Here is a 27842-nt window from a genome sequence, read left to right as displayed (position 1 = left end):
TGAATAATCATTTTCCACAATTTCTCTGCTGTCTCCAGTTTTTAACACCTTTTCTTTCTGACACAGCTTTGCTACGATCAACTCTTTTTCCTGGTATGATTGCGTCTTTACTAATACAGGTCTTGGCTGCTTTCTCATTGCTATGTTTGGAGAATACACTTGATGTGCCCTTACCATTAACAAATCAAGCTGTGGAGCATCGGTTCAGTTGCTTATTTGTACCTTCTTAAAATAATACAGCTTCTTCCTTCCAGTTTCTCTGGCACAACAAAAAATCACAGGTTTTCTCTGAGCACTTTGTCATCTAACTCTATTTTTTTTTAATAACTCTTATAGAAGAGTCTCATACTCAACCAGACTTTTCTTCATTTCAGCTTCTGAGTTTTACAATTTTATCTGTTCATTTGTTCTATTTTCCCAGTGTTTTGTTATGAGTAGATACATTACTTCAATGTTTAATTTAGCTTAATCACCTCTGAGCATATTTGATTTATTTTTTCCTCTAAGTTTCTGGAAGCTGCACCTTGTACCAAAGCTGAAGCTTGAAAGTACAGTTATGTACACTTACCTTAAATGTAGATGTTCGAGTACATTCACTGTTGCAGTCATCAAATTTGGGTTATCCCTGCCAAGGTAGCCCTCGGCCGGCCCGAATACCAGAGGCTTAGTATTTCTGCGTTGGTTACTGTCACTTCAGGATTGACATCAGGTCATCAGTAGTATAAAGTAAGGCAGCCGATGCCATTGCATCAGTTTTTCTTGCCCTAACATGTCATGAGCCCCCAAGTGGGAGCCAGGTTCTAGTAGAAGAACCCTACCAGTAGAAAGTAAATACCAATATGTCCCTTGTAAGGAAAGAGAAGAAAAAAGAGGGGGATGGAGGGAGAGAAACCAGGACTGCAACAGTGAATACACTTGAAAATCTACATTTATGGTAAGGGTACACAACTGTACTATGTTCTTCATGTTTCACTGTTGCAGTCATCACATTTGGTTTGATTCCCAAAGCTGAGGAAATGGGTGGAGGCAGTCAAGGAAATTAGGGGCTGGCTAGGATGCCCTGCAAGACTGCAGAGGCAAACCCTGCCCTGGATTTGGAGAAGATAGGCAAGTGGTAATGTTTGACAAAGGTGTGAACAGATGTCCAGGTGACAGTCTCCAGGAGGAAAGCTGCAGAGGTGGAGTCTGCTCTGGTGGAGAGTGTCCTGACCCCCTTGTGGGGAGGTTTTACATGTTACCTGTAGCAAAAATGGATGCAGTGTGCTATTCATTTGGAAATAGTTTGTTTGGAGATGGCTTTGCCCTCTGCCCCTGCAGCAAAGCTAACCAGCAATTGATCAGACTTTCTAAAAGGATTTAGACCTGTCTAGATAGAATCTGAGCTGTCTGTGCACATCTAGGGAGTGGAGGATCCTTTCCCCCTTGTTCTGTGGGTTACGGAAAAAAGGTGGGCAAATGAATGGATTGGTTGAGAGCTACACTGGATACCACCTTGGGCATGAAGGATGGGTTAGTCCTGAGGGATAACCTGTCAGCATGGACGATGATAAAGGGTTCCACAGCCATGAGTACTTGCAGCTCGGAGACTCTTCTGGATAAAGTGATGTCCAAAAGGAAAGCTGTCTTCCAGGAGAGAAATTTTAGCTCTGCTGAAGAGGCTGGTTTGAAGCGGGGCAGGGTGAGCTTTTCCAACACAAAGTTAAGGTCCCAAGCTGGGGTTGGTGCTCTTCTGGATGGCCTCAAGTTGCTAGCCCCTCTTAGGAACTGTTTCATCAGAGGGTGTGAGAAAAGGGGCTGCTCAGTGGGAAAATGAGCAGAGATAGCAGAGGCATGAATTTTAATAGAGGAAAAAGAGAGACCACTGTGTAGCAGGTCAGCTAAGTAATCCAGGATGAGAGGGAGGGCTGTGACATATTGTCTCCCTTAGCCTGAATCCAGGTGCAGAACCTTTTCTATTTGTCAGCATAAGACTTCCTACTGCTAGGGCATCCGGCCTCACGTATAACATCTAGAACCTGTTTGCTGAGGTTGGCAGATTGATCGGGGGTTAGGAAATCAGCCAAGCTGCCAAACTGAGTGTCTGCAATTGGGGATTCATGAATTCTCCTTCCCTCTCGGTCAGGAGGGTTGGAATGTGAGTGAGATGTCATTGTGGCAGTGGGTACAGGCTGCACAGCAAGGGGTACCAGTGCTGGTGAGGCCAGTCTGGAGCAATAAAAATTGTCCTTGGTTCTTCCTCCTTTATTTGGAGCAGTACCCTGGGGATGAGAGGTAGTGGAGGAAAGGCATAAACTGATAGATTGACCCAGGGGAAGGACAGAGCATCCACTTTCCAAGCCATGCAGTAATGCTCCCTGGTGCAGAATTTGCTGAGCTGATGGTTGGTGTGGGTGGCAAAGAGGTCGACCTTTAGGGTGCCCCATTTCTGAGTTATTAGGGTGAAGGTTCTTTTGTCGAGCTGCCACTCGTGTGGGTCCAGAAGATTTCTGCTTAAGTGGTCTGCCAGAGAGTTTAGAGAACCTGGTAGGAATTGTGCTAACAGGTGGAGTTGTATGGCAGAGGCTGTGTGGCAAAGGGTCATGGCCAGCCTGCATAAAGGGTAAAAGTGAGTCCCTCCCTGTGTGTTGATATACCACATCATAGTGGTGTTGTCTGCTTTATCAGGAGAGCCCCTGGGGAGAGAAGGGGCTTGAAAGCTGTCAAGGCGTGCTGGACAGCTATCATCTCTTTTTGGCTGATGTGTAGATGGATTTGCTGTGGGCTCCATTGGTCCTGTATGCATCTGCCGTCCAGGTGTGCACCCCAGACATATTCTGATGCATCTGCGGTGAGGGTCTCGGTGGTGGGGGTGGGTGAGAAAGGTAGTCCCTTGTTGTGGGAGCATGCTGTTGCCCACCAAAGAAAATCTTTTCTGAGGCAAGGTATTATGTGTACAAGAGTCTCCAGGTCTTGAAAGTGTTGACACTAAAGGCTTTTTTAGGTAATACTGAAGTTTCCTCATATGCAGTCTGGCATATAGAATGAGTAGAATGCATGATGCCATGAACCCCAGAGCTTGCAGGATTTTCCTTGCAGATAGCTGGGGGTCTGGTGGCTAGTTGAGAGAAGTAGGCTGTCAGGAAAGTTTGCTTTTCTGGTGTAAGGAATGACATCTGGGATGCTGTGTACAGGCTTGCTCCCAGGAATATAATCCTTTGGGTGGGTATCTGTTTGGATTTCTTTTCATTGATTGTGTAACCTAGGGAGGTTAGTAGGGACTTTACAAAGGCCAGGTGCTTGAGCAGCTTTTTCTGTCTGTCAGGCTGAATTAGGCAGTTGTCTAAGTATGGGTAAATCTGGACATTCCTTTGTCTGCAAAAGGCAATGGCCAGAGTCAGACATTTTGTGAAAACTCTGGGAGCAGTAGATAAGACAAAAGGAAGTGCAGAGAACTGAAAGTGCCAAGATCCTGCCCTGAAATTGAGATATTTCCTGCATGATGCCCTGATAGGAATATGGCGGTATGCCTCTTTTAGGCCTAGGGTGGCTAACCAAGTATCCTTGGAGAGCATGGGTAGCAGCTGCTGGAGGGTAAGCATTTTGAATTTTGGTATCACCAGGAAAGTGTTTAGAATGGATAGATCGAGGATGGGGTGCCAGGTGCCTTTTTTTCTGGGTACCAAAAAAAGTCTGGAGTAAAAACCTTGGCCTTTCTGTTCTGCAGGAACATGCTCTATTGCCCTCAAAGAGAACAGGAAAAGGACCGACTTGCTTTTGTGTCTCTGCCCACACATTTGGAGGTAGATCTGGGAACCCTTTTGGAGTTGGGAAGGGTGTGGAAAGAAAATTTTTATCCCTGGGACACTATGTTGAGAACCCATCGGTCATTGGTAATGGTGGCCCAGGTGCTTGCGTGAAGGGAGAGTTTTCCTCCTAGGGGTAAGTATAGGTAGGCAGAGGGAGGGGGTGGGGGAGGAGAGTCATTGTGAGCTCGTACCATAAGGGGGCGGCTTAGAACTCCCTGTTCTGGAAGTGGAGGAAGTCCACTGTTTAGATCTCTTTATTCCCTGTGGCTACTGTCTGGTGGGGTCTGCTTCCTCGAGGTCTGGGCTGAAGTGACCTGGTGGCAGCAGGAAAGGAACAGTGCTTGGAGGGACAATGCCTGCTGAACCTGGATGGCTGGACCTGTAAGAAATCCTTAACTGTCTGCATAGATTTTGATTTTTCTTCTATCTTTTTTAAGACCTCTTCTGCCTTTCTGCCAAATAAGTTGTCTTTGTGCAGGGGGGCATCCAACAATTTAGATTTAACATGGTCTGGGAAGGGCTGTTCCTAAGCTATGCATGCCTTCTAAGGACAGAACCGGTGACTACTGCCCTGCAAGAAGCTTCTGTGGCATCAAAACCACACTTCAAGGTGTGTTTAGTTACTTTGCAGAACAAACTCCAGAAGACCAGCAACCAGTCAACTAAAACTCCTTATTCACCAAATTAAAGTGTGCTTTTATGGTCCTGGTTTATTTCTGGCGTTTTGGAGTCATGTGTTTAGTTACTTGACTCGCAGAATGCATTAACTCTTGTAACTCTTTAGATTCTGCACAAGCAGGAAAGGAAGACATTTTTTGTTTGCGGAGTTCCAGGGTATGTTGCTGAAATTTTAGCATATGGAACTGGCAATTTAGTGCTCTGATAGCATGAGTAGCAGAGGTGTATACTTTTTGCCCCATCTGTCTAGTGCTCGGGAATCCCTATCTGAGGGGGGTGGGATTCTTAGCAGAGGTTGCTTTAATTCCTTTAGGCCTTTGAGAAATTACCTCAGGGTCAACAGTAGGATTTTTAAAAAGAAATGTGTGAGAGTCAGGGACTCTGTAATACTTGTCTGGTTTTCTGGGTGCAGGAGGGAGGGTGTCAGGAGTCAAACTGGATTCCAGGAAAACATCCTCCACAACATCCAGGACTGGGGGAATGGCCAGGGGTCTGTGCTGTGGAAGAGCTAAGAATTCCCCGAGTCTCTTTTTAGACTGAGGGTAGTCCTGACTTTCCCATTGGAAATGCTCCCTTAAGGTATGAAGGGTTTCCCCAAAGGAAAAGTCCTCTGGGAGAGAGGCTGAAGGAATGGAATCCTCTGCATCAGAATCCTCATAAGCAGAGAGGGTTTGCATGTCTTCATATTCAGATGCATCAGAGTCATCAGACTCCTGTTCAGACAAACGTACAGGGGACAGATCTCTTTTTCTTTTGGAAGGGGTAGCTTGGCTTCCCCTGATCAGCATGATAAAGTCTTCCACCATTTTAAGCATTTGAGACTGAGGCAAGGAAGCAGGTGCCTGAGATTGGGTCATCAGTTTCTTGGGTGTGGTTCGTACCCTGGGCCTAAGAAACTTGGTAGTTTTCGAAAGAACGGTAGATGCGAAAGAAGTTGTTGGTTTGTGTCAAACATCGGTAGTGCGAAGGACTTCCTTGGAAGCCGGTGCCTGCTCAGCATCTCTGGACCCATCCAAGGGAGAGACAACTGCAGGATCCTTAGTCGAAGAATTTTGTGGCATACCGGACACCAAAAGGGTCTCAGTAGCGGCCCGCAAATCCACAGAAGTGGGCATCAGGGGCTGTGAAAGCATCTCACTGAGGACCGGAGAACTGATGACTAGCTTAACTTTTTCTGGCTGATTTTCTTTCAGGGTCTCTAAGTTTCTCCTTCACTCACTTTTAAACAGTATACTTACCTGCCAGTAACTCAGTTTTACCTAAAAATGACAATTTCACTGGCTTGCTTTTCTTAGTTTTTGTTTTCACACTGGGAGAGCTAAAATTAAGATACTGATCAGTGTGCAGCCATTGCAGAAGTCCTCTATCAGAGCCTTATAGTAGAGTATAGGCAAAGAGAAAGGGATAGAGGTGTGCCAAGTGAAAGACCAGCTGTGGTACAGACTTAGTCAAGTCTAGGAAAGAAACTTCATTTAAAATGGATAATTAGTACATCTAAACATTGCATGATAACTATAAATTAATAAAAGCTTAAAAGAAATTGGAAAAAGAGAATGGAAAGGCAATTTACTAGGGAACAATTAGAAGACATTAGTAAACCTCCCGAGTATGCAATGAAGTGAAGAAGGTTTAACGACTTTGCATGGAAGTATTTGCACAGGTAGTTTTATACCTGAAGTAAACTTCAGAAGATGTTTTCCCATATACATCAAATGGTGGAAGGGTGGTTGAAAGAAAGAAAGATGTAACTGGGAACAATTTTTTTGTGAATGTAATGAGTTGGCAAAAACTTAAAAACTCCATACAGCATATTTTTACAGAAGGAACCAAGTCTTAAGCTGTGATATAGGATATGAACTGCCTAGACATGGTACCTAAGTTTAAGGTTACTGGTGTCAAAAACACACACAACCCCCCCCCCCCATAATTACTAGAAAATGGAAATTAATATTTATTCCCAGTCTAAAAGAAGTTCTGGATATTGTAAAGCAATTAAAATGACTGGAGGTGGCATCCTTTAAGGAGCAGATTTCTCAGAAATAAATTAAATTTATGGGAATAAAACACGCAGAATAATATTTAGGAGGAAGAGTGAGGCTTAAGATTAGGCAAGAACTGAACAACTTATATAACAGAGTAAATGAAGATTGTTGCAAAGAAAATGCACACAAACATTTTATATATATAGATAGGTCTACTTTGTTTCATTGAAAGCTCATTTCACTGAATTTGACTTCACCCTGACCAAATCGCTGAAAGCACAAATTACTGAAAATTAATTTCACCGAATTTCATTTCACTTAAGTGAAGTACTGGCACTGTGTAGAATACTGTAAGGCAAGTAAAAGGTATATGACCTTTTCCCCACTGTAGTGCGATCCTGGAGTTAGTATATATATATATATATATATATATATATATAGTTAGGGGGATGTGGGGGGCATAGCCCCCCTCACCTAGTTTGGTTTTATATTATATTTCACCGAAAGCTTCAAAACAATACATTTTAAACCATAGACATGCAAACTTACAACATCAATGACTAACTCTTTCCAGAAGACAATATATACCCAAACTAAGTGTGGGGCTATGCTCCCACACCTCCCTAACTATAAATACTAACTCCAGGATTGCACTACAGTGGGGAAAAAGTCACATACCTTTTACTTGCCTTACACTACTCTACACAGTGCCAGTACTTCACTTCAGTCAAATGAGTTTTCAGTAATTTGAGCTTTCAGTGATTTGGTCAGGGTGAATTCAAATTCAGTGACATGAGCTTTCAACGAAACAAAATAGATCCATATAGATAAATAGATCAAAAACATGCATCTGGAGCATTTCTCCCCAGACTTCTGCTGAAAATTGGCTTTGTTTCAAGTCAGACTTTGCTGGTAAACAAATGTTAAGTAAGTAAATATAGATATAGACATACACATACACACACTGCTTGACAATAACAATGGAAACTGTTCTATTGATATACGTAAACCCACATTACAGATTAATGTGTGATGACTTAATAAAATATTTAAAAGTATATGTTTGCTTATTGTCAAAAGGATCCCTAATAAAAGAAGAAGAAGAAGCCAATACTAAGACATTTAGATAAGTTACATGTAGATTTTGTGGTCCTTCAGTAAAACTTCACAAAATGGTCCTGGGTAAGGCATGTGGTCCAGGAAATACGGGGTATTGCTATTCTTTTTGAGAAAGGTGCATGACAAAAGAACTGTATTATTATAAGATACTGATAACACAAATGCTTTCATTAGATGCTCACCAGCTGGGCCATTTTTTTATGATGGATACTACTTATGCATCCATGTCTACAAATTTGAATTGTTTCGGGGTGAACTAGAATTTTTTTTAAATAAGTAAATGCATATGATCAGATTTAAGTGCACTTTACAAAATAAAGTAAAAAATAATATAAAACAAAATTTAGTAAAAATGTCTGGAATACATAATCTAAAACAATTTGCAACGGTTGAGAGGAGAACCTCTGTGGAGGCTTGAAAGAATTCTGTTGAACAGATGGCATTATAAGGACCTTCAGAAGAGGTCTCAGAGTTGCACCTCAGAATCTGGGATGGCAAATAATTCCCACAGGATGAAAGCAATGCTGGCAAAGAGCTGCCTACCTAAAGTCTTTAGACAAGTTGTGGAACAATTAGAGACCACACTGAAGTATAGAGCACCAGAAAGTTTTGCAAGTAGAAATAACCCAGACTTTACCCAGTGCTAAATGTACACAGTAAGATTTTTTAAAAACTGATATTGCAGCAAAAGGCAGTCAGTGCAGATTCCACAGCACAGAGGTAATAATTCAGGAGCTTTCTGCTCATGTCAAAAAAATACCCATGGAATTCATTGATGTGACAAGTTGACATATGAAAGCCCATGTTAAAGGGCACTGCAATATTAAGATGGAAAGTCACTAGTGCATAGATCACCATTTAATTACAAATGACACCTGCTCTTAAATGAGAGCATGTGGTCAAGAGTCATATCCAAATTGTGCATAATAAGTGACAAATCCAGACAATCCTCCATTGTATCATCCACCAACATCATCACTGATTTTTCCAGGTTGATTTTAATCTACTCATAGTCATACATTAAGGGATAGTGAAGTGTACTGAGAAAGAACCCACACGAAGACCCTGTATACACTTCACGTTTACTATAACTGCTGCAGTTATAATGCAGTCACATGTATACATTTATAGGTTTAGTGAACAAGCTGAAAACTTACTGGCTATCAAGATGCCTGATGCCTCAGAAACCATGATGAATTTACGGGTGCTCATAAAGTAGTCATCCAATTCCTTCTTGAAGGTATAGAAAGACAGGCTAAATTTCAAGATGGGGGGTTAACTTCATACGTGTGGAGTGTCTCTGAGGCATGAAGTTGTCAGGCTTCGCAATATGGTTGATATTTTTTACTGAGACACCAAACATCATCTTGTGTTCAGATCAGAAGGGGTGTATTCTAAGCAAAGTGTTTCAAATAGTAAGGGGACATCTTAATGTTCTGTGCATCAGGCACAGGCTTCCTTTAAGAAGGCAATAACATAAGGGAGTTGCTCTAGTCTTTGGCTACATGATAAGCTGTGAATTTCTTTAAGTCTCTGTGAGGGATTGTACTACCTTCTACCAGCTGCATTAGATGACATGTTAGCAGGTTAACGAACAGTGCAGAAGCCTATAATTGGTTTATAAAATGTATTTAAGCAGCAGCTATCTCCCTGGTACAGCCTTCAACTCCACAGAGGATCAGGTGGGCAGATCCATATGCTTTCTGGATGGTAGTGATTATACAAGTATCAAATGAAAGGTCATCATTTCCAAGGACTCAAATGTCTTTTACTATTTTTTCAACTTTAGTTGATGCACTTCAATAATACATAAAGCTGGTGGGGATTTTTGTCAGATGACATAATTTTGCATTTTTGACATTAAAGGAAGGTGATTTCTGCTGTACCATTCATGTTTAATATTAAGTGCTATGTGAAGGTAGGTGTCATCAACAGAGTTTAGAACAAATGCTCCCAAGTTTTAAGTCATCTGAATGATTTGTTAGCTGGACACTGACATCAGTTTTGATGCCAGAAAAAAACATGCCAAAAAGGGAGTGTCCCAGGACAAAGCCTTGAGGGGCTGCATTGGAGACAGAGGATGATAAAGACAGGCGCTTCTGTTCTTACCCGAGCTATGTAGCTAACTACTGACCAAAGTTATTACAGCCTAATTTATCTTTAGATCTCTGAGTTTATATAGGATTCTGTAATGCATTACAATGTTGAACGTTTTAGCCAGACACAGAAGAATTGCATGGACAGATAGTTTTTCATCAGCGGTGGCAATCATATTCTAAAAGACAGTAACAAGTTAAAGAACACAAGATCTACCTCTGGCAAAACCATGATGGCTTAGGTCTTGGAGAAATAGATTTGCTATGTCTGCCTAAATGAGTTTTGTGATGATTTTCTAAATCATCTTGCACAATTTACGTGTGAGGATGAGCTCTCTATAATTAACGGGATGTCTAGAAATACTTTCCTGGAGGACTGGGACTACAATAATTTACTTCCAGATACACAGATAAAACACAGTTTTAAGCACTAATGTTGCCATTTTTTAAAGACTTAAGAACACATCTAAAGGAACACTAGGTATTTTTTATTACATAAATTAGACTACTTGGTATCACACCTGGTCCTAAAGAACTGGTGTTTCTGACCTTACTGAGAGCAGAGGTAACCACTTAATTCATAACTTTCAGTTGGATATTTTAGGAAGGAAGAGTGGATGGGTTTCTTCTTTGTGACCCGAAATTTTTCTAAATCTGTTCACTAGTTTATTAGCTATACCTGTTGGCTCCATTAAGGTGATACTGCTTTGTTCTATTACACATCACTCTCATTTCTTTCTCTTCAGATTTTTGAATGGGATTGCAAGAGGCCTTATTATGGTCATCTATCCTTGTGGAAAGTTATACCTTAAATGAAACTTTGCTCTTTTATTGTTTTAGTGAGTTGATTTTGGATGGAGATGATCTTAGCATTGCAATGTTGTATTGTATAAAGTTTGATGGATTTGTATGCACTTTTCTAATTTGTTAATTCTGTAACTGGATCATTTAGCTTTTGTGCAAACTTTTTCAGTATATTAATACATTTGAAGATGAATTTAATCAATGCAGTTGCAGGTGGCTGTGAAGAGTTTATCAGTAGGCTGCAATGGGGGCCTAATATATAGTCTCAGTTGATCGATGCAAGGTAATTCTTCAGGGTTCCACAGTTACCATTTGAAAAATCCATACAGACATTGTGTCCCCATGGTGTAGAGGGATAAAGCCCTGCCTCTGTCCCAACTTTGATTAGCAGGCACAGTAAGGACCACATCAGGGAAGAAGGGAGGGTGGTGACAGTGTGGTTGCTACACCAATGACCTCTACATAAGTAGTGGTAGTAAGGTAGCAGCTATTGGTCAGAAATGTCATGTTGCAGAGAGAGAGATGTAGTCTGGTAGTTGGCTTAGAGGATAAAGGAGCTGTTAAGCTGTTTCCCGTGGTCCAACAGTGCAAGGTTCGAGTCCCTCAGCCTCCGCTGGCTAACTGTGCGACTCTGAGCAAGTCACTTAACCAGACACCACTCCCAGGCTGAGTGTTAAAAAGGTCCATGGAGATCAATGCTCTACCTCAGAAAACAAATACAAATAAATAACTGACTAAATAAATAAATTTACTCCTGTGTGGGAACATGCAGGGGCCTCTTCCAGGAAGGAGCAGCATCTCAGTCACCACTAAGATGGGGTAATGTCAAGGTAAGGAAAGAGGAACAACAGGACTCGCACATTACACTGCATCTAAACTCCAGACTCTCACCTCCATGGGAAACAAATAGGCCTATTTGGCTCTATTTTAGGAAAGGAATGAATGGGTCACAATAGGGCTTTCGCTCTCCTGACCCTGGACTGAATCTGGCCACTGTCCTGACAGAAGGTAAGAAATGGACTGATTAAGTGCAGGAAGTGGAGCCACTGGTTTGGACGCCATGCAGGTAGAGAAAGAAAAAAAAATCCTTAAAGATGGTGTCCTTGCACACTTTACCTCATGGATGACTGGCAATTCAGAGCTCATTTCATAAGGTATACAAAAGTTCATAAATGCAAATTAAGTCCAAAAACTTGAGAATCATTTCAAAAATTGAGCTGGGATGTCTTTTAAATACTTAGCTAATGTTGTAATTCTGGCAATAGCTCACCTCTGGTACTTTAGACTCATGGTTTGGCATGATGATCTCTTGCAAAGAATTTGCCTCGGTCTCAACAGTAGTTTATCTCTCTCAATCACTATCCAGTACTTCTAATGGTAGGGTTAATTACCTTAGGTATTTCAGTGTCCATGGCCTCAGCTGGTACTTAAGTCTACAGTACATGAAGCCAGTGTGTGTTCCTTCATCTCTGAGTGATGTAGGACCTGACTGGTCAGTTACAACTCAAGGAATCCACCTTAGAGACATCTTGGATTTTCTGTTATCATATCTTGTACGTACAATGAATCCAATTCAGTGAATCCTCTGTAGATAACATGCTTATACTGAAATGTTTGCAAGTACTGTTTTTTTCTTACAGTAATACTTAATTCTGGTTTGAGTAAAGCAAAGCAAGTTCAAATGTAATTCTTTGGAAACACCGCTGCAGATGAAGAACTTGGATTACAACTGGACATAGTGAAACACTTCAATTTATTATTATTATTTTTATTTGTTAATCCAGTAAACTCACTTGATATAGGTCTTCCTTTTCAGGGGTGACTAGGGTGCACTGTCTGGTTAAATGACTTGCTTGAGTCATACAGTTGGAAAATGGAAAGAGAGGGAGTCAAGCCTCGTACAACAGAATAAAGCTCTTTAACAGCTTTAACTGTAACTCTCTGAGCTAAACTGACAGAAAGCTGGAACAATGGAAAGTTATCTTCCATACTGAATACTGAATTTGATAACATTTTCATGCCAGCCTTAAACATTTGAACATAACTTTCTGCTAGACCATTCAAAGTAGGATATCCAGGTGTGCACTGGTTGAATGAATTAATGACTCCATTCTACTTTATGAAGCAATGGCATTCTTCTTAAATAAAGTGAGCACCAATTTATATTTTGGGAACTCTATATAAAGTACACATTTAATCTACTGCCTGTAGCTTGGATAGTCATTTCAAACATCTGACATTCTTCCACTAACTTTGAGTAGGTGATGAACAAACTATCCATAAAAAGAACATAAGCAATCTGTTTGCACACTTTCATAACCGAGTACAGTAATACACCTAAAAAAACATTTTTTGGAGATGGGACTGTGATTCCGTTATCTCCAGGAACATATGAGGAATAGCTGTTTACCACTATAAGGCATTTTTATCAAATGAGTGGTAGAGTCAGAATCAAACAGCTGTTGAGAGAATAGTGGAAAATACCATAGTTTTCACAGGTAATAAAAAGTGCAGCCAAGCATTTGGTTAAAACTTCAGGGTACTAAAAAGACAGATCTGCAAAATGAAGCTTAGCAATTTCCCCGAGGAAAGAAAAGAATGAAAGGTGTACGCAAATGCCCTCCATATTGAAAACTGTTGGCCATTAATCCTATTTTATTCAAAATGAGCAAATTCTTTAAATTCAGGATAAAATACTTCTGTCAGAATTAACTTGTTTATCTTTGACTAGTTTAACAGTGGTCTTAATTTGCTATCTTTTAATTACCTATTTTATTAGTTTTTTTTTTCTTTTACACAACTCTTTTGACTTTTCTGCCTTAGCCTCCTTTCATTCAAAATTTCCAAAAATGTTTTCTTCAATAACAGGATACTTAAATACTGAAACGAGCCCAGTATATCATGCTGATGGCACGACACCAAGCTGCACTGCCTTTCTTTCAATAACTCCAATGTTAAATTCAACACCATCCCTAGGATTCAAAAGAAATTGCCTCTGATGAGCTATGTGCCCAACATAGATTGGTCAGTTAGCAAGATGGGGAGAAAATGAGATGGCCAAAATGAGTAAAAGCTCACTATCAGCTCATTATCATGTCTTGAATTAAACTCTAATGCTATCAGACCTGATCCCACTAGTGCTCTCCCTAATGTCCAATCCATCTCATTGACAAAGACACCCTCTTACATGCACATGCATATATATACATCCTCAAATACTCCCCCACACATGCACTCACCAACAAACAAGCCCTCCCAAACTTGACCACATTCCCTGAAACCCTCAGTCATACACTTGTACACAGAATCCGACAGACACACACACACACACACACACACACACAGACACACACACACAGACACACACACACACAGACACACACACACTTACACACACACATCCAGACTCTCGATTCGATACCTAACCTCACCATTAGTATGACCACTTAGGCAGAGATGCACACAAATATTTATGTAGCATTATTCACAGATGCACTAACATGTCCCCCCGCATCTTCTTTGAGCCTTCCTGCATCACAAGTACTCTAGAAGGAGTGAATGGGTGGCCAGGTTTTCCTCCTAGTGTAAAATTTTACTCAGCCAATGAATTCTCTGAATTGCTTGGTAAACAAATCAGGAGTCATGGGCACTTCTGGGGGACAGAACATGATTAATTAGCATTTACCACTTCCACAGATTGCTGCATTAGCATGCAACTTTGCCCAAAAGCCTGCTGTCTATGCTGAATTGTTTGTGTGAGACAAACCTCAGTGGTAAATCAGTTTCAGAATTGGAAGGGCTTAGTGAGATGTGGAAATCTTCCTGGCTGAGGCTTCCTTATCATGCTAAACTTTTCTGAATCCTAGGGCATGTGCAACCTCTTCAGGGGGAGGGCATCAGTAGTACTGCATTACTGGACCTATGACTGGATCCTGAGAAAATTCTGCAGCACAACCATTATACAAATTACCTGCAATACCCACTAATCTGAAGTAGTCTGCTATTATAGTGATGCAGTGTGCAGCCTCTCCCCAAAAAAACTATGTTTTAATGGCTATGAGGAGAAAAGAAACTGAGATACTTCTAGAACCTGAGGGCTCCTGCACTGTTATTACTTGTCTTTGCTAATCAGGCCCCTATTACTCTCTAAAGAAAGGGATCTTAAAGGCAATACATTTTATGGAATACCGTAGGATAGGAATGTGTTCATTCAGCACATTTTTAAGTTCCTGCTCAAACAGGATATCACTGCTACAAGAAACATCCATACAATTCTGCTTTAACATCCTTTTGGCAGGAAGTTTGCCAGGCTACTTGGAACTATACCAACTTGTAAAACAATATTCAGATACAGCTCCCTACCCCTGTCTTGGACATCATACCTCTCAACCTCTTAGAGCAAGAAATATGGACAAAGCCTGACAAAATGGGGGAAAAAAGTGCCAAAAATAGGGACAGATTTTAAATATTGCTCTTATACATTTAGAAAGTTGCTACAGTAATAGGGATTGTGTTAACATACATTTTCTGAAGGGTATGAGGTCTGAAACGCAAATGTATGTCCTTATTTAGTGACTGCAGTCCTCAGATCATCCCAGTGATTTGCCAGAAACCCACACATTTTATGAGGAATAGACCAAAAATATGAGGCAAAAATCTGGACATCCCGGGAAAATCTGTACAGTTGAGAGGTATGGTTTGTATATGACATGCATTTTTAATACTAACCTATAAATATAAATAAAGAAACGAAGATAGGCTTAAGCAAAACAAAACAAAACAAAAAAAAAACATTTAGATAGCCAGGTATTCAGAATAAAACGCCAGTTACATACATAACTTAGTGAAATAAAACCTCAGTAAACATGGGAAATGTAATGTGACTTTTTAAATTCTAGTATATCTCACTGCATACAAATTATTTTTAAAAAGTGTACACACTAGCACACTTGACATGCTTGGATACCCCTCTGTCACTGGGAATGGCTGTGTTCTGCATCAAGCTTGCCTACTTATGCCACCTTTAAACATCCCTCTACACATATCTTCTCTCTAAAAGGATTTGTAATTGTTCCTTACCTCAAGCAGCTATCAACTAACTTCACAAGTCTACCTATTCACTCTTACTACTTCCCTTCATACTCCTCTTCTACACCTACCTGTCCACACTGAAGAGCACCCTGACATTTGAGCCTAAATGTGGCTCAAATTATCAGACAGCTTATCTAATACAAGTGCCTCAAATTCTGTTCTTATTTTACTGATGTTTTTGATGCCTTTCTTTGTATCTTATACTTTGCACCTTGTTTTTGTTTTTATATTACTTGTGTTTTTGTTGCATTCTCTATAATTTTATTTAATGAACTATGTATACTCAGCTGTTTTTATATCTGTGGAGCTTTTCTCCCCAGGCCTCCACTGAAAATGGGCTCTTATGGCCCAGTGGACTTTCCTGGTAAACAAATGCCAATAAATAATAATAAAGTATTATGGCTTTTGTAACAGCAAATCTCTGTAATATGTTCACCACAACACAGATACACTTAGATGCATGGAGAATCTGCTTTACACGTAATGAACCGTAACTTGGAAATTTTGTCTCTTATCAAAGTACATCAATAGCTTAAGCATGTGCCTCAACTGTGGAAATACACTTTTATGTTGCACCTTATTTAGCATGTCATTAACAGGTTGCCTTCCAAAATCTTTCTGCCACCACAAACTGTTTATCAGGAGGCAGAAAGGTAATTACAGCTGCTTTCTTTGTGAACCGAGTAGACAGAAATAAGACAAATGGGCATAGCAGCAGGTGAGTGGTTATCTGGAGCTTTCATGTTTGCCTTACTCATGCCTTGAAAATAATCTATGAATGGAGAAAAAAGGAAAGGCTGAGGATCCTTTGTCTTTAGAACCATAGGTTACATCTTCTCCAGGAAGGAAACACTGATTTCCTAACAAAAAAACAGCTGTATTAGGCTTCGCCCAGTATGAAACTTACTTAGGAGAAAGGCTAAAGGTGAAGACTGTTTATCATTTGTAATGCTATCCGTGCCCAAGGAAGACTACCTGAGCCATACAAACATCCTTCTTTTCAGAAAAAAATTGATGGCAAGGGACATCTCATTCCCTTTTCTTAAGGAATATGTGGATTTAGTAGATATCTGAGGGACCAACATCAATGCTGTGGTAAACCGTCATCAAATGACTTGCCATGTTCTAGGATACACAAGATATGTCAAATCCAGAATTAATGGACATGCTCCACCTCAGTAAATCTAAATCCCTTAGAGCCACACGCTCGAGGGACTTGAACCTCGGCACAGAAATAAATAGAACTTGCTGGAGGGACAGGTTCATAACCCAGAGGCTCCCTTCGCTCTGGAATAGAATTTCAGTCCATGTGAGGCAGAGCACCTCAATGAATCTCTTCAAGAAGAATCTTGATAGGTGGATGGGGGATCGTAGGTTTGTCCCAGGGATTACTCCCGTGTCACTATAAGACAGAGGCACAGTAAACTAAACCTTAAAAAGGGCACAGTATACTCAAATCAAGGGGTGGCGTAAGCCATACAGAATTGGGCTAGGCTTATAATTGCCCCAGGGCAGATAGCTTAGTATGAACCTATGAACCTATGAACTAATGTATGTTCCAGAACCTTTGTGGCCTCCTACACTTCCCAAAAGTACTCTAGCAGCCAACAGTAATCTTGTACCAAGGTCTGTAGCTGCAACGCTATCAATATTAATGCCAGCAATGACCAAGACCTAACCATTGAAAGTAAGTGTATAGAATCCAGTAACCATTTTTAAAACCCTGGTGCAACCTTATGGAAGGAGAATGTTAGTAAGGACTTGTGATTATTTACAGAAATTGCCACAAGCATCACAAGTTCCTTAACAGACTGAGAAGGTCTTTTACTAGGATTACAAACTCTTTTTTTCTCTCCTGAGACCAGCTTTGATAATATTTCAATTCTTGCAGTTTCAGCTGCACTAGAAGTGCTGCGTAGGACAATGAAAGGTGTTTCACATTTAGGCTTAGGGGCTGAATAAAACTTCTTAATTTACTTTTTTCTTTTCTTTTTCTTTGGCTTTTCTACTATTCACTTCTCAGAGTTTTATGTGCTTTAAAGTCTTTGTGACATTTTTAACAACTTGCTTTAGCCATTTTAAAAGTACTTTTGCTCCATCTAACTCTTTTGAGTCTTCTGTTTTGCTCCTTTCTCTCAAAAGTGAAATGTTTTCTACTATAGCACTCTTGTAAAGCTTTAAGCATTCTAATTGTATTTGGTCTTGCTAAATTTTGCATCATGTTCACAAGTGCCAGCATCATGTTGGCAGCAAGACAAAAAATACAACTGCGGATGGATGGCTTTATGGGCAATTTCTCTATCACATTTACACTTGTTAACAGGCTTAAATTCAGTTATCTTTATACCTCAAACCTTTTTACAAATAAATCAACTCAGCTATTTCCTTACAGTATGAAAAAAGTTATGTCTTCAATACCTCACAGCTAAAATACAGTTAAATAATTTACAAAACTACTCAAAAACAGAAAAAATAGTTTAGCAACTAAAATTTCAAAGCAAAGAGAAGAACTGAGGAAGAGGATGGGTAATGCTGCTTTTATAAAGGAAACACATCAACTAACTTCAGTGAACAACCAGAATGAGATAAACACTACTTCACAACACTGGGCATTTCAGCTGCAGGGAAAAACAGGCTGGGTAAAATATGGCATTGCGGAATAGAAGCCCAGTTGTTATATCCCCCCTGCCAGAGGCCCCCCTGAATTATACCTGTACAAATACCAGGAAATGATGAGTCAGCAAACTAATGGGTGGAACCCCAGAGGGAAGAATGTTTTTCCTTCTTGTCTTCCTTGAATGGACAGCTGCTGTGTAATGCTCAGCTTTACTCAGTAGTGTAAGTGGCTCATGAGGTCACAGACATACCTAAAATGCTGTGAGTTTTGTTCCCATACAAGGTGTATGGATTCATACATCAATACGGATACTGCAGTGCAGTATTAGGAGGATTAGGAAGGCGCTATGGTGAAAGGTGTCCTCATTTTGAGTTGGTGATAGCTTAGGTGGATGACAAACATGTTATGGCACTCAGTAAAAACAGTAGTGGCATTTTTCTGATGCCCTGGCCAAACTTTCCCCTGTCTGAGTAAATATTGCCATGCATCACAATCTGTCAGACTGTAATCCCAAATCATGCTTTAAACTTGAGTTACTGATGGTGTCACTGCTGAAAACTCCTGCTAGTGATATGATATGCTGGTACTGGTATTCCAGTCTAAGTATCCCAAATGCTCATTTTTAGCTGTGGTGTCAGTTATTTTTTTAGTGGGAAAGCAGGGTGCAAGAACAAGCTATATCATCCTCACCTCTGATGATCTCTTTAATGGAGAAAGAACAACAAACAAAGAAAACACCCATTTTAAACACTGCACTGGAGTATATATTTTTTTGTCTTGAGAAGCAAGTCAACAGAGGTGTAAGCTAGCTATTCTACCAGCCAGAACTGTCCCAAAATCCAGTGCCTCATTAAACTTGAAGAGAAAAAAGCTCTTCTCTCTTTCTTAAAACTATAGGAAACTGATGGCAGCTACTACAGTTTCTGCCTCAGTGCCTTTCAATGGCTTGACACAAGTGGATTACTGAAGCATTTCAGTTCTGAATGCAAATACTGGCATTCAAATGCTGGTAATGCACCAAAGAATGACCAGCCACTACTGATCATGCCCCTTAACACTTTATGCCTGGGGCGTCTGCCTCCTTCACCCAACCTTAGCTATGCTACTGCAAGGCAACAGCATACTGTGTACAGAAATATCAACATAGTTGTATAAGTAATGGAAAAGATACAACATTTTTGTTACATATTAAGAAAACTTGGCCTTCTGAGTCAGATGTTAGAGCATTGTGAAACAATGGAACTGAAAAGCTTTTGTTGAATGAAAGAGCTACATTCTCACTGTAACAGTAATAAAGTATCAGGTATATATTTATTATATGTACAATATACAGAGCTGCATAAACCTGTTCTGAAGACAAATAAACCAATAAAAGACTGGTAGATAACATTACTGACATTACATAACTTTCAGAGTCCTCAGTTGCTTTAAAAATATTTACAAAGAAAAATTTTGCATTATCCTTTTGAGAAGTTAGATATTCAAGACAGCATGAATAAGAGCAATGTTCAAATATATGGCAACATACCTGTCCAGCAAACCACATACTCAGCAACGACAGACCTTGTTTCCACGAAAACACCAGTGACGGCATTATGAGAGGCAACAAGCAAAGGTACCACAGGAAGTACTAAAAGAAGAGAAAGAAATCTGAGTTGTTGTATCCAATAACTATGCAAAGTAACAGATTTATCACTCAGCAAAACAGCAGGTACAAAATTCATTCTCATTTACCAGTGCATCTTCTACCTGCAGGGAATACTACTGCTGCTGTCCTTTACCACTTCTGAACCCATTTTATTACTGTCTGAACAAGTTTATTTACACGTTTCTATGTGTGACCATGAACTGCAATCCTTGTATACTGCTGTCATCCTTGCCTTCATTACTTTGGTTTTCTATAAAATATCAAGTTGCAACTACACAAAACATTAACTGGTTTGTCACAACTGATTGAATATACAACCCTCCTGAAACAACAACTGTACATTACTTAACATATGCTTTTTATTTTGCACCCTCCTTCAGGTAGCACCACATACGTATACTAACTACATGTTGCTACCACTGGGAAGAGGCTGGGGAAAGTTAACACTGGGAAACAGTTATGTATTGACTTGATGAAGGGCAATTCACTTTCTTATGCATCTGTCTTATTTTCCTTGATCATATACCTCCTAATGTCCCTTTGGAAACTTCACCTAAGTAAATGCATCCCTGACAGTTTAGACACTTACTGTAGTAACCGGACCGAGCTGTCATGATACAAGAAAGCCTGTCTCGCAACCAACTCTTCTTTTGGCCTTTTAGAATATATGTGTTGCCATTTTGACCTCTTATTATATACAAAGCCCTTCTGGCAACTGTTCAGCTCTGTTGCCCTAGAAGCTATGTTTACCTCCTTTACATGTAGTCTTATTACGGGTCTACAGAAAGGCCCTATCACTTTCTTGGTTCTGCCTGAAATTCCTCTGTGCATGCATAAAATTATTACCCTACAAACATACTCTGGTATACTCAGCTTCTGACTTCATTGACAGGGGTGACCTTAATAAAAGGTAAACTAAGTGGCCGTCTAATGTGCCATTATGTTTTACAGTGTAGTAAAGCAGCCACCTTGCTTTCAGAACTCATGTCTGTCTACTTTCAACATGTGTGCCTCTCCGACAGCTGACAAGTACATTTTTGCAGTACCAAAGTACAAGCCACTTGTCAGCTTTCAGACAGATGGGAACAGAATATAGTTTTCAGGGCATTTACACTGAATATCACAAATTGAAAAAAAAAAAAAACTACTGGTTGCCATGGTGAGTATGACACTAGTCAATATAAATAGATGTGTTCACACCCATCCCCCCTCTCTTTCCTGTATTTTACATACTGCTGATTTCAGTTACCTTTCAGCTATGTAAGCAGTTAATTCTAAGTAGGTACATACCAGCAGGTCTAAACACACTGTCTGAGAGTAATAGATCAGATGCTCAGAGAGACTGCTGCGTTGCTGTGCATGAGATGATGGAGACTAAGCTGAGATCTTTAATAAGGAAGCTTGTGAGAAAGGAATTTCTCAAAACGGCACATCTGCAACATACATATCTTGCAGTTTTTCATCATCATCATCATCATAACAGGTGTATGTTTTTCTTATCACAATAATGGAAGGGAAAATTATGATTTATTGATATGCGGTGTTCATGGCCTCACTCATTTAATATTCCAGACTGCAGTTTCCCAAAGGAGTTTGAAGTAGTGTCCTTTACTGCTGGAATGATTCATAAGTTCACAGGTTCATAGGTAGGTACTAGGCCCAGGGGCCTATGTAAGCCTAGCCAACAAGGTTCCCTGGCTTACGCCACCCAAGAAAGTTATTTTCCTGTGCCACTGTCGAGCAGACACACAGAAGTGATCCCCGGGATGTATCTCCTATCTCCCATCCACTCATCAAGATTTTTCTTGAGGAGTGATAATGAAGAACTTTGCTCGACATAGATGGGTAGCCTGTTCCAAAGTATGGGAAGTCTCTGGGACAGGAATCTATCCCTCCAGCATGTCCTGTTTATTGTGGTGACAAGGTTTAGGTCCCTAGAGTGTGTACAGCTCGGAGGGATTGGGATTTCTTTAGGTGTAGCATGTCCAACAGCTTTGGGTTTGACATAGATTTATATGTTACGCCGAGATCACCTCGGAGTAGGCGATATGCTACGGAGTAAAGCTGGAGTTTTTGAGGCGGTCAGTGTAGGGCATTTGTTTGAGGCCAGTAATCCTCTTTGTGAGATACTTCTGTGGCCTTTCCAGCTGCTGCAGATGTCTTGTGAGGTACATTCCAAAAGGGGCGTTGTACTCTATAATGGGACTAATGAGTGTCAAGTAGAGGGGAACAATGACCTCTTTTTTCCTGGATGAGAACCCTTTCATGATGAGGTGTGCCACGTAGAAGGACCTCCTGACTACTGTGGCGATGTGACACTCAAAGGAGAGACTACTGTCCACCTGGGTCCCAAGGTCTCTTATCACGCATTCAGTGTTAAGTAGATTGCTGCCTATGTGGTAGTTCATGGGTACAGAGTTTTTACCAAAGGGGATGACAGTGCACTTTTTGGCATTGCGCTTGTAGCCATGGCTCTGACACCAGGCATCTGACTCTGTGAGGCCCTTCTGTAGGATGTCCACATCACTTTGTGACTTGACTATGGCTCCCAGTTTGCAGTCATCTGCGAACCGTTAGCCAGAGGCCTTCTGTGTTAGCCTGTACTTCAGAGAAGTAGATACCAAACAGGAGAGGTCCCAGGACAGAACCCTGTGGTACTCCACTTGTCACTGCTTTGAGGTCCGATTTGGAGTCTGCAACTTTTACAGTGTGGGTTCTGTCAGTGAGCCAGTTGGCAACCCATTTTGTGACATAGGGATTTATACCTAGTTTAGTGAGTTTAGCTATAATTCCAGAAAGGGGGATGGTATTGAAAGCCTTGGTGAGGTCAAGATAGGCTGTGTGAACCACCTTACCCTCATCTATGGCTTTGGTGACTGCCTCAAAGAAGTCGATCAGGTTCAGGAGGCATGATCTGCCTTTCACAAACCCGAACTGGGTGGGATCCAGAGTTTGGAGGTTACCAATGTCTTTGTTTATGAGTTCCATGTGATACGTTCCATGGTTTTGCAGACCAGGCTCGTCAGGCCAATAGGTCAATAGTTCCCGGGATCAGTGGTGGCTCCCCCTTTGTGGAGTGGGATAACTGTTGCTGTGCGCCATTCAGTGGGCACAAAGCCTGATGTGAGGCTATTACTGAACATGGTGCTTAAGTGGGGAGCCAGTTCATGTAAAATGCAGCCTGGGATGTTGTGCGGTCCCATGGATGCTGTGTTTTTGGCTTTAGAGAGTGCAGCTTTTACCTGTGTAGTTGTGATTAAAGGGACTCTGCATTCTTCCTATATAGATAAGGGCCGTTTAGGGGTGAGAGGGGGTAAAGTTAGCACTGAACCTATCTGCCAGGATGTTGGCAATATCAGTTGGTTCTGTAATTTTTGTGCCTTTGTGCTGTAACTCAGAGCAGATCTGGATGTTGCCATTGAGATTCTTGACATAGCTATAGAATGCTTTGTGGTTGTCCTTGGAATTAGTGGTGATTTTGTTTTCGTAGCTAGCTTTGGAGGATCTTATAAGGGATCTCAGATTCTTACTGAGGCTGACCAGGGAGCTCCTCCACTCATGGGATTTTACTCTCTTTTGCAACAGTTTCTTCCTTCTGTTGTACAGTTTGTTTATGGCAGGGGTTCACCAGATTGGCTTCCTTTTTTTGGAGGATAGCGTCTTGGTTCGGTTTGGGATAGCACGATCCATGCACTCGTGTAAGTGCTTATGGAGTGCATCTGTGTAGGATTCAGCAGTTGTAACTGTATTGTCCATCTGCATGGGTGTCACGAAGTTCACCACTTCTGTCTTAAGAAGCATGAAGTTGGCTTTGGAGAAATTTTTTACTGTGGTTTCCTTAATGGGGGATGTGGATATCAAGGGTGATTAGCTTATGGTCGGATCGGACCAATGAGGAGTTGACTTCAGGTGTGGAACTGACTAGGTCTAGGATATTGTTGCCCTTGGTGGGGGTGTGGATAAGTTGATCTAAGGCATTGGAGTTTATGAATTCCAGAAAGCGTTGAGCTAAGGAGTTGGTACACGAGTAGTTTTCCCAGTTAATGGTGGGGTAGTTGAAGTCGCCCATTATTAGGGTGTTTGGTTGAACCCTAATATTTTCCAGTACATCAAGAAAAGAGGAGTGGGAATCCTGGGGCATGGTGGGGGATCTGTAGCAAGCTACAATTTGGTTTGCAGATTTGCCCAGAGTTAGTTGCACTTGGATAACCTCGGATGCATTATGCTGAGCAACTAGCCTGGAGGTGTGGATATCCTTAATGAATATGGACACACCTCCGACTTTGGTGTTTTGGTCCAGGTTACATGGCCGGAAAGTGTGGTATAAGTTATAGCCTGTTAGTGCAGGGGTGCTGTCTGGAGCCTTGAACCAGGTCTCAGTCACTGCACAGATATAAATGTTCTCCATTTTAAGGAGTGCCTCGAGTGATTGCATATTGAGATTTAGACTTCTAGCATTGAGTAGCATTACCCTCAGTTTTTGCTGGACTGTTCTTGTTATGGTGGTGAATTTGTTATTTGAACCCTGCCTTAAAAAGGCACTATAGGGGCAGCAAGAGCCTTCACCATTATCCGGAATCCCAGGGGCGACAGATGCAGGCCATCTGTGGCAAAGCATCGTGGTCTGTTAACCATGTCATCCCAAGCAGACAGATATTGGATCCCCTTAGAATGACAGACACTTTCACTACACTTCAACTGCTGACACTGTTTTGGAGTTCCCCGGATGAATGCTTTTGGGAACTTTCAGTCTTGTGTTAGTGCAAAATGTTTAAAATTCTATCCCCAGTTTTCCCTGGCTAATTTAACTGCTGTGCTTGCATCAGACGGTAAGCGACAACATCTACTTTACATCAGGCAGTAAGAAAGAACATCTACTTTCAGGGTCATAATTTGCATTTAGTGCTTACTATGGGCATGAGCACTTTCTAATCTGGAATAATTAAGGCATATGTTTGGTTTCACCCTTATTTTTGTGAAGCTTTTATTCTGGTGAAGGCACCCTTCTGTGATGTATTTCTGTGGAACTCATCCAGTTTCACCATTACATTATACATTTAAGACAACTTCATAATCAGACTTCACAAATGGTGTGTCCAGTCAGGATTCACAGGTTCATCTTCCTTTACATTATTACCTACGCATAAATCTTGGGGGAGGGGTTCAATTTACAAAGATGGTGCACAGTTCCAAACGTCCTAGGAGTAAAAAGGAAAACCAAAAGTACTGAAAGTACTTGCAGTTGAGAAGGCATAGAAGATCAAGACCAACAAAAGGTAGTATAGTAGGTAATGTGACTCCAGGAAATGAGGGACATCTAAGCTCATTGGTTAAATCTTCATTTCTCCTAACAACAGCCTTCTTCCACGGGAGATCATGTCCTACAGCTCCCATGTCTAGTGTCCTCCTGACAAAGCAAGCATGTAATTATTAACTCTTTCTGTCATGTAAGTATCCCCCTGGTACTTTTTCTGTTTTTTTCTGCAGTTGTCAATAAATACTGCATTATTATTTTAATTATTTTTTTAAAAAATGTGTTCCTGTTTTTCTTTTGTCCTGAAATGTATATTAACAGTGGCAAAATGGAAATGTGTATGAGACCGAGGACAGAAAGGACAGAGTCATTAGAAAGGTGAGTAAGTCTATACAAGAAGGTTAGCTGTCCTATTAACAGTCTACAGACTGCTGTGAAAATGCATGCATGCATGCCTGTCTTCTTGTTATAGACAAAAGCTTTACAACAAGTTCAAGTTTTTTTGGTTTGCTGATGGATCAGAAGGAAACTGAGCAGCTTGTTTATTGTCTCACACATTTTGTAAGTGGTAGTTGTGAAATTCGTATTTAGTGCTTCAAAAGCACAGCTCAATGCACTGCTACATTCCTACCCCACATTAGGGGATTCACAGTTGCTGGAATGTGATTCTTTAAAATGTGCATTCATGTATCTGTTAGAGTTGGAATCTTATTTTTTTATTTGGCAACTAGGAAGGTACTCAAAACAAAATTGTAATTTCCATGTGTAACACATAAGAGTTTAGTAAAAAAAAAAAAAAGTTTACAAAAACATGATGAATGACGGTTCTCTATCAAATCGCCAAAGTTTCAAAACTCTGAAGACCATATGGCAGAGACCATATCTCCGAAGGTTTGAGACTCCTAAAACTGTCTATTGGGATTGCCGTGTAGAACGGAAACTGGGATTTGCCATTTTCCTCACTGTAGTGTGAACTCGGAGTTGGTAAATTTAAGTAGCAAGGGGTGTGGGGGGTGTAGGGGGGCTTGCCCCACTGCAAAAATGTACAGGTAAGTTGTGCTGTTTTAATTTGTTTTTTTTTTTTTTTTTTTTTTCAGAATTTCAAAACTTTGGACATATGGTCTTCAGAGTTTTGAAATTTCGGCAATCTGACAGGGATCCTGGATGACACAAGATAAAAAGGCATTTAAAATAATGTCTCAGAAGAAATGTGTGACAGCAAACTTAGTGTCAATAGTGATAATGTTATCAGATCACTTGGTACCTATTCATTAGGAAAAGTGATCAGCTGGGTCCCATTGTTTGTCTGAGTTGCATTTTGCTGGGTCTCGGTTCATCACACACAGTTCCTCCGGACCTGACTCAATGATCCTAGGTCAGAGAGTCAATGCACAGAAAAGCTAGAATGTCCACTCTCTATGACCCTTGGAAGGTAGTTTTACAGAATCAAGTTGAATACATCAGTTGCATGTATTATGGGTCTATATTAGATAAATGAAAGTTTATCTAATCGAACGCTCACATGAGCGAAAATTGCAGAACTCAAAACCGCAATTGTGAGATCGTTGTACAGTGAAGATGGGAATATTTGCCCTTTCCTCACTGTAGTATGATCTCGGAATATGTATTTAGCGGGGGGTGTGGGGGGAGAGAAAAGAAGCCCCCCCCCACAATTGCAGTTTCGAGTTCTTGGATTTTCGCTCATGTGAGCATTCGGTTAGATAAACTTTCGTTTAATATAGACCCTGCATTACACCCAAAGTGCATCTCAATAACAGCACATACAATCACTCAGCCAAAGTAATGGGTCAAAGGAATCAGACTCACATCAGGTAAATAAAAACCACGAAAGCACCAACCCAGTAAAAAAGGAAGACAAGTTGGAATGGAAACAGCACTAAGAGCAGAACTTGAGGATATTCCACAGGAGCTTTCTTTTTACAGGGGAGAGAAAAGAAGATGGTAGAAAAGAAATGCTTACTCATTTTGGTCCTCAGGATAGGAAGTCAGTTTGGTTTAATTTCATACAGAGCAGAGAGGCATGATATGGATCGAGACAGGACGATACGTGTGTGTGTGTATATGTGGGGAGAGGAGGAATGGCGGAGTGGTAGGTAAATAAGTTATGGAGATTTTAAAGGTGACAGTGAGGAAGAAAAACAATTCTTCCTCTGGAATCCAGATGACAGGAGAATAAGGAACCATGTATGAAAGGTACTTCCATGTCATACCTGTAGAAAGTTATTTTTACAGAACTGAAGAACCCACCATAAGACAGTAATGGAACAGGACACTTTCAGCAACAGAAACTGGCAGTAGGGTTTAAGGAACTTTTAGTTTTGTGGACAGCAAGAATTCTGGCATCACATTGCGTCTTCATTTATCCCTAACCTATATTTACTTCATTTATCCCTAACCTATATTTACTGTCTGTTTTTTTCCTTGTCTCTGTAAAAAAAACAAAAAAAAAAAAAATCTCTTGTTTTCCTGCCTTACTGAACTAGAGTAGTCCAGTTTCAGAGTTGCTGATCCCTGGGCTTTGTTTTTAGTTCCTGTTACTGATCCTTTGCCTTATTAGGAAGGAGGGAAGTTTCTTTGCTTACCAGTGGGAGTGGGAAGCACTGAGCGGCCTTTTTGTCTGATTTGGTGAAGTTTCAGCCAGAAACTAGTAGTCCATTGGTCGTTTTGGGCCAATTCCTAGCTCCTTTCAGCCCCCTGCTATAAAACATGCTAAACGCGCGTTTTCCAGCTTGTACCAACTCAGCACA

At 40.7% G+C, this 27842-nt stretch overlaps 1 protein-coding gene across 2 annotated transcripts in view; it reads right to left on the bottom strand.

Moving 5' to 3' along the window:
• The window catches only part of PIGM (phosphatidylinositol glycan anchor biosynthesis class M), a 367285-nt gene that overhangs the window by 31320 nt on the left and 308123 nt on the right, over positions 1-27842 (bottom strand). For both annotated transcript variants that reach the window (XM_044083380.1, XM_044083381.1), the window contains exon 6: positions 19701-19802. In XM_044083380.1, the coding sequence (XP_043939315.1) occupies positions 19701-19802 (102 nt within the window). The remainder of the gene's footprint in view (positions 1-19700; positions 19803-27842) is intronic.

This window comes from Protopterus annectens, chromosome 9.part0 (genome assembly GCF_019279795.1).
Source record: "Protopterus annectens isolate FY-2018-M chromosome 9.part0, PAN1.0, whole genome shotgun sequence".
Taxonomy (NCBI): domain Eukaryota; kingdom Metazoa; phylum Chordata; order Ceratodontiformes; family Protopteridae; genus Protopterus; species Protopterus annectens.
This window is presented reverse-complemented; position numbering and strand designations above follow the sequence as displayed.